Raw genomic sequence first — 17,300 nt, 5'->3', positions numbered from 1 at the left:
CATTATTGTTGTATGAGCTGTAGATATACTCGTGTGTGTGTGTGTGTGATCGATTCCTTCTTCCCCATTTGTTTTCCACTGCCTGTCTGCGAGTAGCCAGATTTGTGTCGGAGCTGCCTGGCTTTTGGCTCCTGGCCGCCACTACACGGATTGATACGGAGATCGAACACCCGTCATGCCGCGCGGCGACTCGATGCCGCTCATTAGTTCTCGCTACTGCAGCCGCTTCCATTCCCCATCCCCACCCCACTCAACTCCACTCACCACCCGCTCCAATCCCCCTCCCCACACACACACCTTTCCACTGGCGTTAAATACATACCCCACCCCCTGCCATACCCTCCCACACCCTCGCAGTCGTTCGTTCCTGTCTCAGTCCATCCACGCGCACCGTCCTCCAATTTAAGTGTTTCTTTTGTTTCGTGTCCATCTCCCTGATGCCTGTTCCATGTCGCGCCTTGTCTCGTGGATTCGTTCTTTGTGACACTTTTCATGGCTCTCCGGCGGCCGCCGCTGATCAAATTAGAACTCCTCCCGCCCAAGTTTTTCCTCTCTCTTAAGGGATTTGCTTCAGACGCAGTGGCCTCACCTTCGCGCCACTACTCAATCAAAGTAATGCGAGGGGGGAGTCGGAGGTGTGGAAGGCATTATTTTATTTTTTTAATAATTTTTTTCTCTCTCCGACACCTCTTCCCACCCTTTCCCCGTATCCAGAAAAGGACAGAACGGGGAGGGAAGAACGGTGTGGAGGTTGTGGACGACTGGGGGAAACAATTTCAATTTGCAGCCAGCGGAGTTTTTCAGGTTAACGGTGTAATTGACAGGTGGGCTATCTTTGATGAAGACGAGCACTAGGTGCAAATGCATTTCACGGCTGTAATTCCACTGCGCTGCTGGGCGCGGGACGAGCGATGGAACCGGCTTATTGTTCTGACAATGTCTTAAATATTAATGCGGCAAATTGTGAGACTGCCCAGCGAGTCTGACAGGAGCCTAGGTGCCACCGTGCAGGGAAAACATCTCTTTTGATATCCCCGCGATGAAAATCCAATGAAGAACAATTGTTTGATGTCCATTATCGCAAATGGGACACGGTATCTATAAATCATTTCGCTGTTTGCACGCCTGATCTTTAATCATTACCGTCCAATATTTGCCCTGCGGAAAGATAGAATAATCTATCGATGCCGGCAGAGTGAATTCCCTTTGGCAGGACACCTATGGACGGGGACGGCTTCATTTCCATCCCGTCCCCCCGTCTCTTGGCTTTCATCAAAGTCAAGTCGCGGCTATTGTCAAGGCATTTGCTCAGCGTAATGGGCATTAAATTTTCATATTCTCATATCTTTAATGTATTTTACTCAGCGAAGGGCACGGCGCGCGAGGCAATTGCTACACTGTGTGATTTACTGATTGCGGGAGGCGAGTGGAAAGGAAGGTTGGTGTTGTTGTGCTATTCAGTTCCTACGCAAGCACTTGAGAGCGCGAGCGGGTGACAGATATACAAGGGTGGAGAGGGGGTGAGGGAAAAAATGGGGTTTGGGGGGAGGAATGGAGTGTGTGGACCTGTCGATGTAGATGTCAGTCAGGTGGAGGTATGAAGAATACAAGAGGGGAGGACAATATTACAGCTGAAGTGGATTTTCTTTGTGTGGGTTTTCTCCTCTTGTGGGACCTCGTCCTCCATGTTGATCAATAGTCGGGAAGTGGTTGCAGACGACAACAGGTTTTTTTCAAAGCAGGATTTTATTTTCTGTCAGATTCCGTGTTTGCACGAATGGTAATCGCTGGTTTGTTTGAACAGTGCTCGACAACAAGCTCGGATATTAAACAAGTTTATACGAGAAAGAGCAGTTTTCGTTTTTCATCCTTATTTATTTATTTTTGTTGGCTGTTGGAAGCTGTGATTTATTGTCAATCTCGTCCTTGGAGTCAGTTTGGTTAATAACTGTTTAATCTTTTTCTTGTAATTTTTCCGCCTTAGACCTCTGCATCAACATGGAAAGTCGTCCTATTTACGAAAGTTACGAATTTTGCGTGTAGGATATTTAGTTGTGTGGTTGACAGATGTCTGTCACTTGAACCGATCCACACATTATTCTAAGAACTGAGCAGTCCGCAACTCTGAACGGTGCTTAGTCCGTAGTATTGGTGTTGAACATGAAGCTAGGCCCTCTTCCCAACAGGACACTACCATCAAGTCCTTCTTAATCTTCTTAAGTCATATTCGACAGTTTGTTCGGTTAATAAAGCTTGTAAACAAATATTGAAGGGCTTTGGACGAGATTTGGCAGAGGCTTTGACTTGGTGATGATATAAGCTGGTGAAACCTTCGTCCGGTTGAAAACTGCGTTAAGGACAATGATCCAGACGAAGTGAGCTAAACAGAAGTTACAGGAAGTAAATGTTCTCTTGCAAATATGTAACAAGTAATGACAACAACTGACCATTTCTGCAGCAACTGTTTCAGCACGCATGCGCAGTTTTCGTCTGTGATTTAAGCTCCGGAATAAGCTGTCCACCCTGCGGCCATGCTCAGTCCCCAGGAAGGGTGAACTTCAATCGTCGCTCGTCACATGGAGAAAAAAAACTGCCTCTCCCCCATCCTCATCCCTCCAGTCAGTGACAGAGAAAAAGAGAGCTCGCCGTAAGATGCTCGCACTCACCTGGAAATGTAATTCGGGCCGCGAACTCCCTGTTTGCCAGGGGTGGGCAACCCTTGGGCCAACACTGGCGAAAGTCTTGCCAAGCGCTCCATTAGCCGTCTTAGGGAGTCGTTTGCGTTGCCCTCTCGCCCTCTGCATTCTGGAAATGTCAGCAAGGTGTCGCGGCGGTTGCGACTTCGACTCCCGCAGTTGTTTAACTGAGTCTTAACGTGTCGCCGGCAGTTTTTTTTTTTTAAAGGTCTCTCGCTCCATTGCCTTCATAACGGTCGATGATTCTTTAAACCAGAACCACGAACCAGTCTTGTCTCCCATCTGAAGAGAACGCTTGACTGCACAACCGATGTTGTTCGGCAACACACTCTAAACACATCCATAAAGAGGCGGAGCAGGGTAGACCCGACATGATGGCGGTTAAAGCATCACGCTCCCCTCCCGACTCTCCTCCGTCAACTACTTTACCATTCAACATCTCCGTCTCTTCCCTCCGATAAGATGACTCGAGGTTTAACCGCGAGAAAATCACGGAGTTGGCAAACTGTTGGGAAGTTTGTTTAGCAGGATGGAGCTAATACACCTCGACACTAATTTGCACCCTCTACCCCACCCCTCCCGTCACGCGTTTGCCCAACTCTCGTCGAGGGACCTCAGGGCCCTAACTTTTATTCTACTTTTTTCTTTTTAATTTCCATCTTTCTTTTGCTGTTATCAAGACAGAAAAATTGAAAACACTTCGAGAATGGCGCGATTCCCTCCAGTGTAGAGTGTTCGACTCCTGATGGAAACAGTCAAAGAAAATTGTTGGGAATCTGTTTTCGCTTAGTCCAAGCTGGGATGCGACTCCAGGACTAAGCAGACACAGGGCAAATCACTTAATGACAACACTTAATACTTGTGACAAGCAGATTTGCCAGCAAGACGAGACATGGAAAGGCAGATGGATGGACGAACCGGTAGAGGAAGAGAGAGAGGAAGAGACGGTTGGGGACAGTGGGCAAGCCCTCTAATGTTAGCGGCCGGGGGGAAACGATACTAGGCTAAAGCCTTGTTGACACTGTCGCTCAAGTGGTGATCAGCCCTAGGGTGGTCCCTGGCTCAATGTTTGAAGTCGTATGGAAATCAGCCTCCTTGTGAGTCACATCCCTAACCTTGGTGGTCTCGGGTAGCGACGGCTGGCCGGCTGGTCCGATCCTGTCGGAGATCGTGTACACAAGCCTCAGACGCCTCCGCCCAGAGAGTAATTTCCCTTGTATCTACAGAGTAATCTCCCCCTCTTCATTCTCGATTGCCAGGGGTGCACTTCTACTTGACTTCTGCCTACCCCGGCGCGACTTTCAAAGCCCTGTGTGGCTAACCTTCTTGTCTCGTCGACAGCATTACCTGTCTTTAAACATTCAAATCCTGCTTGATATTTTTAGTCGCCAGGGCAGACTCACCTGAACTCTTTTTTCATGAACGTGTCTGCGTGAAACTGTACTTGAAGTTAATCAGGGGTAAATATTCTTAAACAGGTGTAACCCGCGTGGGATTAAAAATCTGGACAATTATCTTCCTCTTCTTCCCAGTTCTAGACACCCATCTTGACACACCTGGACGGATATTTGATGACCAAGTTTGACAAAGTTGTCATTTAAATACCTTGCCAGACGTTGGTCCATGTTTGAACGGTTAGAGCCGTTTGCCATGACTGGACTCTAAAACTTTGTCCTGTTAGCTGTCATTGCTATTCCGGAGTTTTCCAAATAAAGAGCACAAAACAACAACAACAACCAGTATTATCATAATAATCATCAGCATCATCATCAACACCCTCTTCATTATTAGGCTTACTTCATAAAGATCGCTAACCGTTGGTGCTGGGTGCAGCCTGGGGAGGACAGGGAGGGTCACGCTCTCGGCGCACTTGATGTCGGTGCCGCGGGACTTGCATGAATGCGTGATGGACTGGCAGGGGGAGGGTGTGCGGGAGGGAGAGAAAAAGGCAGAGAGGGTAATCGATGGCACTAACTATTTTCCTTCTTTACTTGCCTCCATTGCCTCCCTCCTTTCTCATCTCTCTCACACACACACACCTCGCATATTTAGGGTTTTATAGGGAAAATTAATACCCGGAGTTGATGACGGAATAAACATTATAAGAACAACAATGAGGATATTGTTTGCTCTGGACGAGGACGATGGCACTGAAGTTAATTATAATTCTAATGGTGGGCGGTGCCACGGATATGGACAGGACGGTGGGGTTTGCACCAACTAACCACAGCATGATCTTCCTTAACAAAGAATGGCTTAATGGCTGCGCCTGACTACGCAAGAGAGGGTCGTTTAGGAACCGGATCGTTTTGTTAGCTTGCAGACTTCACTTCCATCACCCAGAGATGCTATGCAAATACATTTCTTCTCCTTTTTGTCTCAACACAGCATGGAGCGCGCAGTTCGAAATAATAAAAATCACACGCTGTTGAAGCATTTTTTACAGATAACTAGACCTCATTGCACGAAAGAAAATTAACTGCGAGGATTTCTTTATCTAGATAAGAAGAAAAAAAAAAGAGAAATATCTCTTTACTAACGAATAAAAACATGATCATGCTATTTTGAAGCAATGAATCACTAGACTGCAGGTGCCAGACGAGACGTGTGGTCGCGAGCATGAAATTAAGGCAAAGGGGAGATAAGTCAGCTCCGCGCAGCCGCGGAAAATGGCGGCAGTTCGCAAGACGTAATTTCGCCCAGTGGGGGAGGCGACAGGGAGGTTGGCACTACCATAAGCTTCTCTTCACGAGCGACCGTGACGTCTGCACCCAACCATTTCGCCGTTACACGTTGGATTCGAATAAAGCTTTTACACGTGCTGTCTGCTCCTACACCACAACGGCGGCGCCATGATCGGTACAAGCCACAGGCACATGGAGAGAAATATTCATCAGGAAACACCACAAACATTTCATTAAATAAGAGACACTCTCTTAATAGACTTTTAGGGATTTCCTTGTAAAGAGAGAGAAGGGGAAGAATCGCTAGACTGGAGGCGCTGCTTGCATCAAGACAATGAGCCCTAATTATTCAAGAACTCTTAATTGTAGTTGTCTGATTATGTTTTTTCATTGGCCATCTGCCAAAAGGGTGTGTTAATGTCTTTACGTGAAAACTTTATGGAAAGTGTCTTCGTTTGGAAATAAAATATACTATCTTGTGCACTATCTTTCCAAAGGCTCAACGTTCATCCGGTTTTGAGAAAAGATCAGCGAATTTATGTTTTTATCCCTCACTCGACAAAGCCTCAACAAAGCATGTGACCGAGACTGATAACGCTCAGTCGTGTGAGGCATCTCACTAAGCTGTTCTTCACTGCTCGGTGGACGCTCTGCCTCAGGTCTCTCCCTCCCACCCTGTGACATTCAGTAAAAGAGGGTCTGTCGAGGGCCCTCAATAAAACATCTTTTAACATTGTCCCTTACGACGCTGTCCCGCGAAACAGAAGCCGGCGAAAAACGAGCAGGCCGCTAAATGTCAACGACTAGTTCCCAGGGAGTTTTAGGGGGCACCCCTTCCCGCTTTCTTTCCGCAATTTGCCGCGCGGAAAGTGCGGAATAATGAGCCTCCCTAGATGGTCGGCGGAACTGGAGAAGAATTGGTCTGAACGCCCGAGAAGGGCTGTCCTCCTCTCCCCCCTTCACTCTTCTCCACCCCCCAGAACAGTTGTTGGCTTGTTAAATGCTTCCTCCTCAATCAAGTGCAATCACGTTGGTCGGCGAGGAATTATGACTTAATTGAGATTAATTTCAGGCCTCCATGACCAAGAGGGCTGCACCGGCTTGTGCTTAGCTTTGTTTCTCTCTTTTTCTTTCTGGGGGCGAGTTTTCTCTTCCTTCCTTCCCCCTCTCACACCCCAAGCCCCACACCTCCACATCCCACTCCCGCCTGCCAAAACGGTGGCGTTGCGGAGCTGCGGGCAAATTGGCGACTGATCATCACATCTTGCCAGCGCCCGCACCTAATTGCGGTAGATAGGTTTCACCACTGGCGGCCCGCGTGCGGCTAGCAGGGGAGACAACTGCCAAGGTTGGGCACGAAGTGGGCGCGCCCGCGGACCTCCTCCCGACGCTGACATTTCGCTTCCACGCTTTTGCTCCAAGACTGGCGGGTGATAAAGACGAAAATTATGCCTGACCTATTCTGTGTGGCCTCGCTTTCAAGTCGCCAGTCCTTGACTCGCGGGGAGGCCATGCGGGAGGAGAGCTTTGCTAACGGGAAGGCACGAACAGAGGAGCGGGAGCCTTCGCTGCCATTATGACCTGATCGGACTTCCATATTAACTGTTGCTTCTTGTTCTTCGTGTGTTTTCTCTGGGGAATGCTGCAGGGTCTGGTGTTGGGGGAACATTATTATCATTTCCGGTTAGGGCAGCGAACAGTGCAGAGAAAACTTGTTTTTGCGACTGGGGAAGGCATGAAAAAAAAAATACACACACACACCAATATGTTGCATTGTCTGTCACGGCCTTTATCATAGCTTTGTTTGCAATCTAAGCCTGCATCATTTTCATTCAGGTCTTTTCTCAATTTTTTTTTATAATCTTGCAATAAGTTTTAAAAATATTGAAGGTGGACGTTAGTGTACTGTCACTCTTTGTTTCCTTTTTATAACTGGTTAATATAACGGGTTTTTGGTTGTTGTTTTTTTTTTTTTGTATCCAAGAGAACGAGAAGGGACATAATAAAAGTAACCTAAGACATAATAACAGGGGATTGTTCCAGCGGTGACATCCATGTTTACAGTTACAGCTGAAGACTGTGAAAATATTAGCAACCCGCTGACTCAGCATCACTATAACATTCGTACATTATGTAAATCAAATGTAGACAAGTGTTTTGCAGCTGCGAATTATTTATTTTAAATTTCTCACTTGGGGGAGGAGTGGGGAGGTCAGCCATACTCGTGAGATATGTCGCCGCAGGTGTCGTCGTTGCAAGGACAGGTGATCCTCCACCTTCCCATCCCTCGTCGTGGCGTTGGCCAAGCTGAGTGTCTAGCAGCGACGACGAGATGAAAGTTGTGAGCAGACGACAGACGGACTGGAGGTGCTGACAGATTCGGTAGCAAAAGTTGGGAAGGTGGGGTTAGGGCAGGGATTCTGGGAGGAAAAAAAAAAAGGATGATCTTTTTTAAAAACAAAAGGGTGGGAAAGTTGTGCTCGGAGAGTCGATGATGACAAGTTGTTGTCTTGAAATCTGTCAAACGACATGCACGTGTCATCTTTGGCATCCCCGCCTCCTCTCCCCACGCAGTGACCTAGTCACGAGGATGCGCACTAAAAAAAAAAAATAATAATAATAAATATGTGGGACAGGAGGGATTGCGTGTTGAAAATGTCTGCTCTAAGGAGGGGGTGAGAGGGCGGAGGAAAACTGGGAGGAATTAAGCAGCAAGTTGTACAAGATTACGACGAGTATCAACCCCAACCCCAACCACCTGCCACTACTCCCCCAACACACACACACCCTACTTTAAAGCCCGAATCTGTGAAAAGAGTTAACCAGTGCTTGGAAAGATCAGACCATTGTCATGCTATTTCAGAAATGTCGGGAGAGTCAAAGGTCAGAGCGAGGGAGAGAGCGAGAAATAAAAGCTACTCCGCGCGGTGTTCTTTGCTGCCACTTGACGTCGATGAAAGGTGGGCGGACGAGGGCAACAAAGATCGGCGATGAGAGATAAAGACAGAAGCGTGGGATCAAGGTGCAGGGGATCGACCCCTACGACCTGTGATGCGCGAGTGGAGGAGACACCTGGTGACTTCACTGCGAAGCCATGGGAATGGAATCACGCACCCTATAGTCATCAGGATTTTTCTCATCACATTTTTTTTAGGGCAGCGGTTGGGAATCCTTCCGTGATAACAGACGACAGTGTCCAACGGTCAACGGGAATGGGAGGGGTAGACAGGAAAAGACATTGGGAAGGAAGAAGGTTCATGGACGAATTACCACCGTCACTGGAAAAATTACCGTTCAACCGTTTCCAGGTTGAGTAAGAAGAAGACCAGGAAGGCGGACAAACAGAGTAAAATACCGGAATGATGGACGAATGGAGAAACATGGGCACGGCCGGGCCTGGCCGCGAGTGAGCGAGCGACAGAGGCAAGACAAGAGCCTATGATTATGAATCACCTCAGCAATTAATCAAAGTGACTCACAGCCAATACGCACCACTCGCCTCTCACTGCCAGCCAACATGTTTATGATCATGTGAGACGCTCAGCGGGGAAAAAAAGAAAGTGGAATCCAAATTTGAGAGAATGTAATTAACTTGGCGCCAGTCTGCACCAAGAACCTTTCTTTCATTTCTTTTCTCTTCCTTCCTTTCCACTCTCTCTTGAAGCTAGTCACTTGTGGATCAGTATTTTTGACTTTCTGGCCAGCCTGTTGAGAAACTACATGAAAAATATTTCGAGGGCAGTTTGTAGCGTTGAAAAAAAAAAATTCACTGCGATCAGGTTACATTGAGAATCGAACACGGAACCTAAACTTGAAGACCTTACTATGAGGGCTTCCATCAGTCACATCTTTGTTTGTGTCCGATAATTAGTTTTCATTTATCACGTGTTGAATAAGCATATTTTGTATTTTTAAAGCAAAGAAATTAATCAGAGTGAGAAAATGCATCCCATCACGCCTACCCATTTCTCTGTGGCGGCAGAATTTTCCGTTAGTGACCTTTGGCACGTTTTTCTGGAAGGGTCTTCTTCCTCCTACACATCCTTTTCAGTTGTTGTGGTCTCCCGTGAAGTGTAGTTCCTCTTGTTTTTCCTTCTATGTTTGGAAAATATGTTATATTTTGATTCCCCGGGTTGTTGTGAGTATTCACAGCTACATCATTGCCTCTCTGTGTGTTGCAGGGAGTTCTACTACATCCAGATGGAGAAGTACGCCGCAGGCGGTGGCAGATGGCTGCAAGCACGCGGACGACCTCGTTGTCAACAGGGATTCCGAGCTGTTCCGCCACCTCAACCTTCATTACAACCGCAACAACCAGATAGAGGTAGGTTGGATGGCAGTTTACTACAACAATAACAGTCTATAGTAACAACCAACAACCGCAGCCAGGCAGACAGAAAGAGCTAGCCTCTAGTCCATAGAGTAACATCAACCAATCATGATAGTACCCGATGGAAATGAGGCAATAAGTACTGAATAATACAATCTTCTATGATGACAGAGCAATCAACTGAAACATATAAGAATAATTTGCTGAAAATCGTCACAATATTTTAGTTTAGTATGCTTTTTGAAGACAACTTAACAGCAAGCTGGGAGGGGCATTGTTGGGTGGGGGAGGAGAAGTTCGTTGCCATACCACGAATTTGTGTTGTTTTACTCCGCTTTTGCAAACCTTGTTACTCCTTTGCAAAGATGTCAGAAGTAACCTCTGACCTTTCTTCGATAAATTTGTGGCTGCTGGGGGTCGTGAATGAGCTTTCCTTTCTAGGGTGGGTCACATGACATATGTTGTTAGAGGTTGTGGAAGAGGATATGCCATTTATGCCCAGCAGCCGGATATACAGTAGGTTGTTTGGTGAGGAAATGAGGGTGTTCCTTGCTGGGTTTTCTTGGTCAGTTTATATTTACAAGTTGGGTTTTTTTTTTAACTTACGTCTGCATTCACAACCATTCTCTGCTAGCTTGGCAATACTGTGCAAAGTGTGCGGTCTGTGAAGGATGATCTACCTTTGCCAAACATCCTTCCGGATGTCATTCAAACAATCTAACTGAAGACCCGTTCTTTACCGGAAGGACTTCGCGCATGCTCTGTTCACTTCCGCTTACCGAAGACTGGCCAGAAAATGGCGGGTAGTCCTGGCATTGCAGAGAGAGAGAGACAGAGCTTGATGCCCGTGATGAAAAGCCAATGACGTGAGGCATGCTGGTCGATAACTCTTCTGCTTAGATGACCTTTACCCCTTCACCTCCCACTAGTTAAGCCGAGTACTTTGCTGGAACCGAATCAAACCAATGAGAAATGTCCCGCTGCTTGAACGTGCATGCGTCTGTGCATGAACATGTGTGTGTGTGATGGGTCGCGAAAGACAAGATGGCGACAGTCCGACAGTGACAGCAGCAGGGAGATGATCTTACGAAGACCGCCTCCCATTGGCTGCCATCATGGCACCCAAGACAACGCTCGTGAGTCAGCGCGTCTTCCATAGGTCGAAAGATGGACAGAGAAGATTCCACATCACCGACTTCCCCCACAGTCAATCTCTAACCGAAAGTCCCTCCCTCTTCCCCCACGTCCATCGATTGGTGGGTAGGAGTCGGATGGTGAGGAGGAGGGAGGCGAAGTGGGGGAATTACAGCTGACCGAGTGAGGACATCTTAAACCGGTAGATTGGAAAGAGCACAAAAAAGGCAACTGAAAGCCGCTGACATCTTTATTCTAACCCCGGAAAGCTTTTTCCGCTCATTTTCCATCCCCCCTCCGTAATTACATGGGATATGAACGGACCATCTAGTATTGAATCGCTTTTCTTTTATTGCTCAAGAATAATAGGGGCCTCCGTCGAGAATGCTGGTTAGGGTCCGAAGAAACGGACCATTAGACAAGCCGGGTGCTCCCCGCTGTCTGTTGCTCCCTTGCTGTCGAAACATTTTCCTTGATTGCGCGCGTTTGGTCGTCTCCCTCTCTCTCTCTTTCTCCCTGATTAGCTGGCCATGCCAAACTTCAATACAGGGGTTTGAAACCCGGTTCCCTCTTTATCTCTTCCATTCAGCCCTCTCTTGTTAGATGAGCGGTCACGACAGCATAATTAAGTGTCTAGCTGTTTTCAGGAAAGCATGATTCTGGAGCGAGGACGCAAAAAAAGAAAGAAAAAAAAGAAGAAGAGAATAAGAGCTATGGCGAAAAGGAGTGTTTAGGTTTTCAGCAGTTTGATTGCATTAGAATTGCGTCTCCGGTAGCAGCGGCAGAGAACTCCCAGCAAGCGATTAGCTATGTGTTAAAGTGCGAGGTACCCGCTTTAAGGCAGGGTGCACCCAGTAAAAGAACATGACAATTAAAGCCGGTGAGGAGGGTGGGGGAAGAAGTCTAAGGTCATCAATGAATGATTGATAATATTTAGTATTTAAGTTTAGGTCATCGAGTCACATTCACATACACACAGAAGAATATACAAACACAATGTCACAATAACTTTTTTTCTGTTTCCACAGGCACCCGAGTCTTTCCGCGGTGTAGTTGAATCCACACTTCGAGAGTTTTTCCGCGCGGTGTTCACCAAGAAGGATGTGGAATCCTCGTGGAAGAAGGCCATCTACAAAGTCATCGCACGCATGGACGAACCTCTTCCCGAGTATTTCAAGTCCGCCAACTGGATGGAACAACTCGGAGACTCGTGATCGGCGCGAGGTTTGGAAAAGCGGAAGTGACGTCATGAGCTTCTCGGGAACCAAAAAAATTTGAAAAAAAATATGGCGCTACGTGCTAAAGGCGTGAAGCTAGTCAAACAGCAATTCAATCCTGATTGCTTCAGGTAATCAGGGGGCGGGGAGTAATCAGTTAAACCCTTACCCTAAACGAGTGATCGAAACCCAGGTGTGACTGATTTCATAAACTCTGTTTGCGTTATTGAAAAAAAAGTTTCTTTGCACAGTTTCTTGTATAGATGCACAGATAGGACGGGCTACGAGGCTAGTGCCTCTATCGGCGGTAGCCCTGTTACAGGGAGTTGACCTCTGACCTCCGTAGGCACAAGCTAGTCTGGAGTCGGGTGCAAAGCATTGGTGATACTCATCTGCTTGAAGACAGGTTTGCATGTGATATGCGCGCCATCTGGACGGTAGGACCGACTGCACGCGCATCGTAGATGACAGGCACAGCCATGCAAAGACATCACTGTCACCTTCTCAGAAAAGTTGCCATTGACTTGAAAAACGATGTGTTTGGGGGAGAGTGGTACGATGGGGAAAGCACGCACTCCGGTCAAATGAAGATTCCTGGGAAGCCGCGTGCCTTGGTCATCAACAGGATCTGCAGAAACGATGAACACGAGCTGCTAGAAATTTGATTTGTGTACGTGTGTGTGTGGAACAGTTGGTTCTGGCCTCAAGTACCCCAGTTGCTGGCAGAGAGAAAAACTGTTCTATGGTGAACCCGATTCCAGCCTGTCCTGAGAGACACAGAGGTCAGTGACACACCAATCGTCCTTTTCTGTGCGAACTGATGACGAGTGTTCACCGAGGACTTCCCACTTCCTGGCTCTGAAAGATGCTGACTCAAACTCAGACTAGTCAGAGGATAGCGTGGTTAAAGGCAGCAGAAATCCTTCCATGTCGCGCTTCTCTTCCTTTTTTGTGTTCCCTCCTCCCATCTCTCTCTCTCTTGACACCCTCGACCAGCATCTGTCTTGTTACGTGCAGCTCCACCACAGAACGACAGAAGTGTACAGAAACTCGGTCAGATGAGCAAGTTGCAGACAATTTCAGTACGAAGACATGTCCAAGACTGAAGCCAGAGTTTTATACTTTCCTGTTGTCTGCTGTTTTCCTCTTTTCTTGCTCTTCCTCTTGAGAAGATCCGGCTACTGGACAGCCCACCCCGGGTGTTAACTAGACTCGTCACTGACTTTATGTGAGCAGCACACACAGAATGTGCTCTAGCATTTTGAAAAATCAAATTGAAACTGTTGACTTCCTATAAATAATGATCAACATCTTTTTAACAAACTTTTTCTACATGTTGGTGGTTTGAACTTTTTGTACCTGACTCGTTGTTTATGACAGCGCTTTTTAAAAAACATTCCATACATAATAATTGTTTCCAAATGTTTGTTGTGAATCATTCCCAACATTCTCCCAGCTGTGTTCCTAGTGAAGCCAGCTGCACTCAATGAACCCTGTGGGACCATTGGACACGTGACGCGAGGTCAAGATCTTTCGCTTTCCTCTTTTATCATCGATGATGTGAGGCAATGAGTGTCTGTTTCAACTCAAGCATAAAGCAGGCCTTCTTTCTCTCATCGTCTCTAGGACTGAAGGGACAACAACCAGAAAAATAAATAAAGGAACTGAACATGAGCCCGTGTAGAACACTGTACAGACAAAAGTCATTTATTTATTTATTTGTCCATCTCCTGACATGTTGAACTTTCGAACTAATGCCGATGCCATATTACTCTGATTTCATTTTATTTGTTTAAATATTATCTTTATTTTATTTCCAGACTTTTGTTTCTAGTCAGTTGGCAGTTTATTTGGCCAGCCATTGCTTCATTATTCGAGTATAATCAACATTTTTCTTTCTTGTTTGTTTCTTTGATTCGAGGAGAGGGTGGGATGGGGTTTTATCCAGAACTTTAAGCAATATTTTATTTTAATACCACTAGGAGTTCGGGGTGGGATGGTGGACAAACAATGAGCCTGTTTGGGTATGGGTGGTGACAACTTCTCTGTCATAAATACCAACACACTATCCAACTATCTTTCTTTAAAGTTCTGATAAATTAATGTGACCAAGGATCCTTGAAAGTAAAACCGTGAGCTTGTTTATTATTGTTGTTATTCTTTAAACTGAATATAAGTCTAAAGTGTGTATTTGCGAATACTATTTCATAGTATAAAACTATTGACTGATTTCAATGTTAATCCTCAAATTTGTCCTCATTTCTCTTATCTTGCAAAAATCGTAAGGAAAAAGTTGTTTTTTTTCTGTCGTTTTTCTGTCTGGGATTATACGAGGATGGCACAAACTGTTGGTATTTTCTGCGAGACTGATTAAAAGATCTGTGCTGGGCTGACATCTTGGCTAGGGTCTGTTGTGTCCACCACCTGTCCAGCATATAAAACTATTTGAAAGTTACTTCAAGGGTCGACGGGTTCAAAATCAATTAATTGAGATCTGTTTCGTGGTTGGTTTAATCAAATTTTGTTGTTTTTTTTTTTAATTTTGTAAGCAAGAAAGGCACAAAGTGTCCTCCTCCCTCTGTTTGTCTGCTTGAGTGCCTTATTCTTGTCAATGGACTATGTCAAGGAGTGTACTTGTTGTGTGTTTATTTCTGTCGAATCCTTTGTTGTTGTTTTCTCTTTGCTTTAAAGAAACCTCTAAATCCTAACTGTTTATTAGTCTACCCGACCCACAATAAAGAATTTTACGCTTGTAATATAAGCAGTGTCACGTGATTCATTTTTTCTTTTTTTCATCCTCTTAAATTTTCGGCAGAGATTACGAGATTACGACAGTCGTGATATTTCTTGTGGAACTCAGTGAAAATGGTATTAGATCACGTGACACAGAGACGGACTCCTCAATCCCACTCACCCAGTAAGATGACAGTAAGAACTCACTAGTCTAAGGGCTAGTTGCACGATGCGTTTCCACAGCTCATGACTATTCTTTAAAATCCAGATTTAGAAACCTTTTTTCAAAAATCGCTCCATAGCCTCTATGAAAAGTTATGCTGAGGAAAATGAAGGTCTGGCTTACAAAGTTTTTTTTTTCTTATTTAAAACAATTTTAACCGTTAAAAAAAGTTCTAAAATTGTGTTGTGCGCAGTGTTTTCATAAAACTGATTATCTTAAGATAAGGTTTCAAGCCTAAAAGTGTTTAAATGTTGTGCAGCTGGCCCCAGTACAAGAACAGTTTTGTGTTTTGCATCTCTCCCTTCCTATCCCCGTCCACCCCTGGCACGTTTTATTCCGTTATTTTGAAACGAAGAGAGTTAGCTGCTCCGTCATATTTATGCTTCCTTACATTAAATGGCAACAGAGCCGTCGATACTGGGTCTTTTTTGTACCTCTTCCCCATTTCTAAAAAGGTCTTCTTTTTTAATTAGGAATCTAACATACAAGAATATACCCAAACCTGTCGAGGGAGGTTTTTTTTTAAAATAACTGTGCAATAAAGCTCTGACCTGTTGCATGTTATTGGAAGCATGTTGAACCAAACAGAATCTTGTACATATATAGAGGTCAAGTTGATGGGTATGTTTTCACACTCCTGGACTATTTATGAAAATTAAATTGATAGGGTGATTTTATGTAGATACATTGATGTGTTCATGTGTGTGTGTGAGAGAGAGAGGGTGAGAGAGAGAAGACAGACTGTGTAGTACACATCCAGAGCTCAGGAGTCCCTTCGTCGAATAAAGACATGAAATGTAAATGTTATTATATATCAGATTAGTTTCTTTTTTGCTGATGATTTGTTTACACAAACTACTTGCTGTACAAGTCCTGGAAGCGAATAACAGACAGACTGGCACTGACTGTTGCTGTGTACAGCTAACAGTTTTTGAAGTAACGAAGAACAATCGCGGTTTTATGAATACATTAATTAATTTTTGGCTTTTCTCCTGATATTGAACACTCCAGTTTTCAATGCTGATTATTCCATGTACTTTTTTTGGTTTACAAATAATTTTTTTTGGTGCTTAGAAGCTATACATTTTTTTTGCCAAAATTTCTTTACATTCCTTTGTGAGGCACATACTATAATCACTTTATTTTATTTCATTATCCATTCCATTTTGAGAGCAGATTTTTTTCTCATTTTTGTCTGGCGATTGTTATGAATTTCTTGTGTATTTTGGAATGCCTTGGGAACAAAAATGAACAATTTTGGTTTTAATCTGTTATCAAATCAAGACATTTTTTAAGACAGGATTTTTAAAAAACTTTCTTGTTTCAACTGAAACATTTTTCTCACCCATTTCAGAGACAAAGTATCAACCCGTCCCACTTTTAATACACTTCTATGGAAATTCAAGCTAGATTTTTACGGAACTGAACACGGGAAAGGGGTGGGTGGTACAAAGTCCAGGTGTTAAAATTCCAGTGGATGTCAGTAGATGTGACATAAATATACCTTTTATGCACTAATGGACTTTCATACTAGAAATCTTGAATGAAGGTATCTTCATGCTGAGTTAGCTGAACATACCTGTGGCAATTCCACAAAATCATGCTGCCATAATTGCTGATTTTTATTTTGTATTGGTGACTGTAATCCAATCATTCCTTGTTGATATCCAATATTCCCTGTGCAGCATTATAAGTCTGTGCCATTCCGTGGTGTGTTTGTATCCATGTATCTTATCTTTCCTGCCATTTCCACTTTTCTCTCTCTCTCTGTTCCCTGGCACCCACAAGCGGAGTTTTTTTATCTCTGTCTTGATCACGGATCGCAAAAATCCAATAAAGTAAAACTCTAGTCTTAAATGGCTTCCCTGTGTTGAGGTGGGTGTGGCTGTGAGTGTGATCGTGAGAGGACACGATGTTTTGTACCTCTTTTTTCTTCCCTTTAAACACACACATAATACTTAGTATGGCTTAATTGTTGAGTTTGTGACAGCAATCGTCTGTTATCCACAGTAAGTACCACCAATCAACACTCCCCCCTCCTACACACATACACGCGTGCACACACACACATACACACCATCACCACCACCATCACCATAAGTAAATAATCTTCAGAAAAACCTGCAGAGCTTTAAGACTAGTATAATCTTCAAGGAATACTTAGGTTAAAAACAGATAATCTGGCTTAATTAAAAACGTGTTTAAAGGATAAAGAGCTATAAAAATGAAACAGATTAATTTGTTTTATCTTGACTAATAAATGCGGTTGAAACTGATTGACAG

General features: G+C 44.7%; 1 protein-coding gene across 1 annotated transcript in view; it reads left to right on the top strand.

Moving 5' to 3' along the window:
• LOC112570024 overlaps window positions 1-16,874 on the top strand; it is a 34,580-nt gene extending 17,706 nt beyond the window's left edge. Inside the window, 3 exon segments of the mRNA XM_025248205.1 lie at window positions 9,562-9,594; window positions 9,596-9,704; window positions 11,873-16,874. Of these exon segments, the coding sequence (XP_025103990.1) occupies window positions 9,562-9,594; window positions 9,596-9,704; window positions 11,873-12,058 (328 nt within the window). The 3' untranslated portion in view covers window positions 12,059-16,874.
• The last annotated feature ends 426 nt before the right edge of the window (window positions 16,875-17,300 follow it).

The sequence above is a fragment of the Pomacea canaliculata genome, linkage group LG8 (genome assembly GCF_003073045.1).
Source record: "Pomacea canaliculata isolate SZHN2017 linkage group LG8, ASM307304v1, whole genome shotgun sequence".
In the NCBI taxonomy this organism is placed as follows: domain Eukaryota; kingdom Metazoa; phylum Mollusca; class Gastropoda; order Architaenioglossa; family Ampullariidae; genus Pomacea; species Pomacea canaliculata.
The sequence above is the reverse complement of the archived record's forward strand: the minus strand, read 5'-3'. Positions and strand labels throughout refer to the sequence as shown.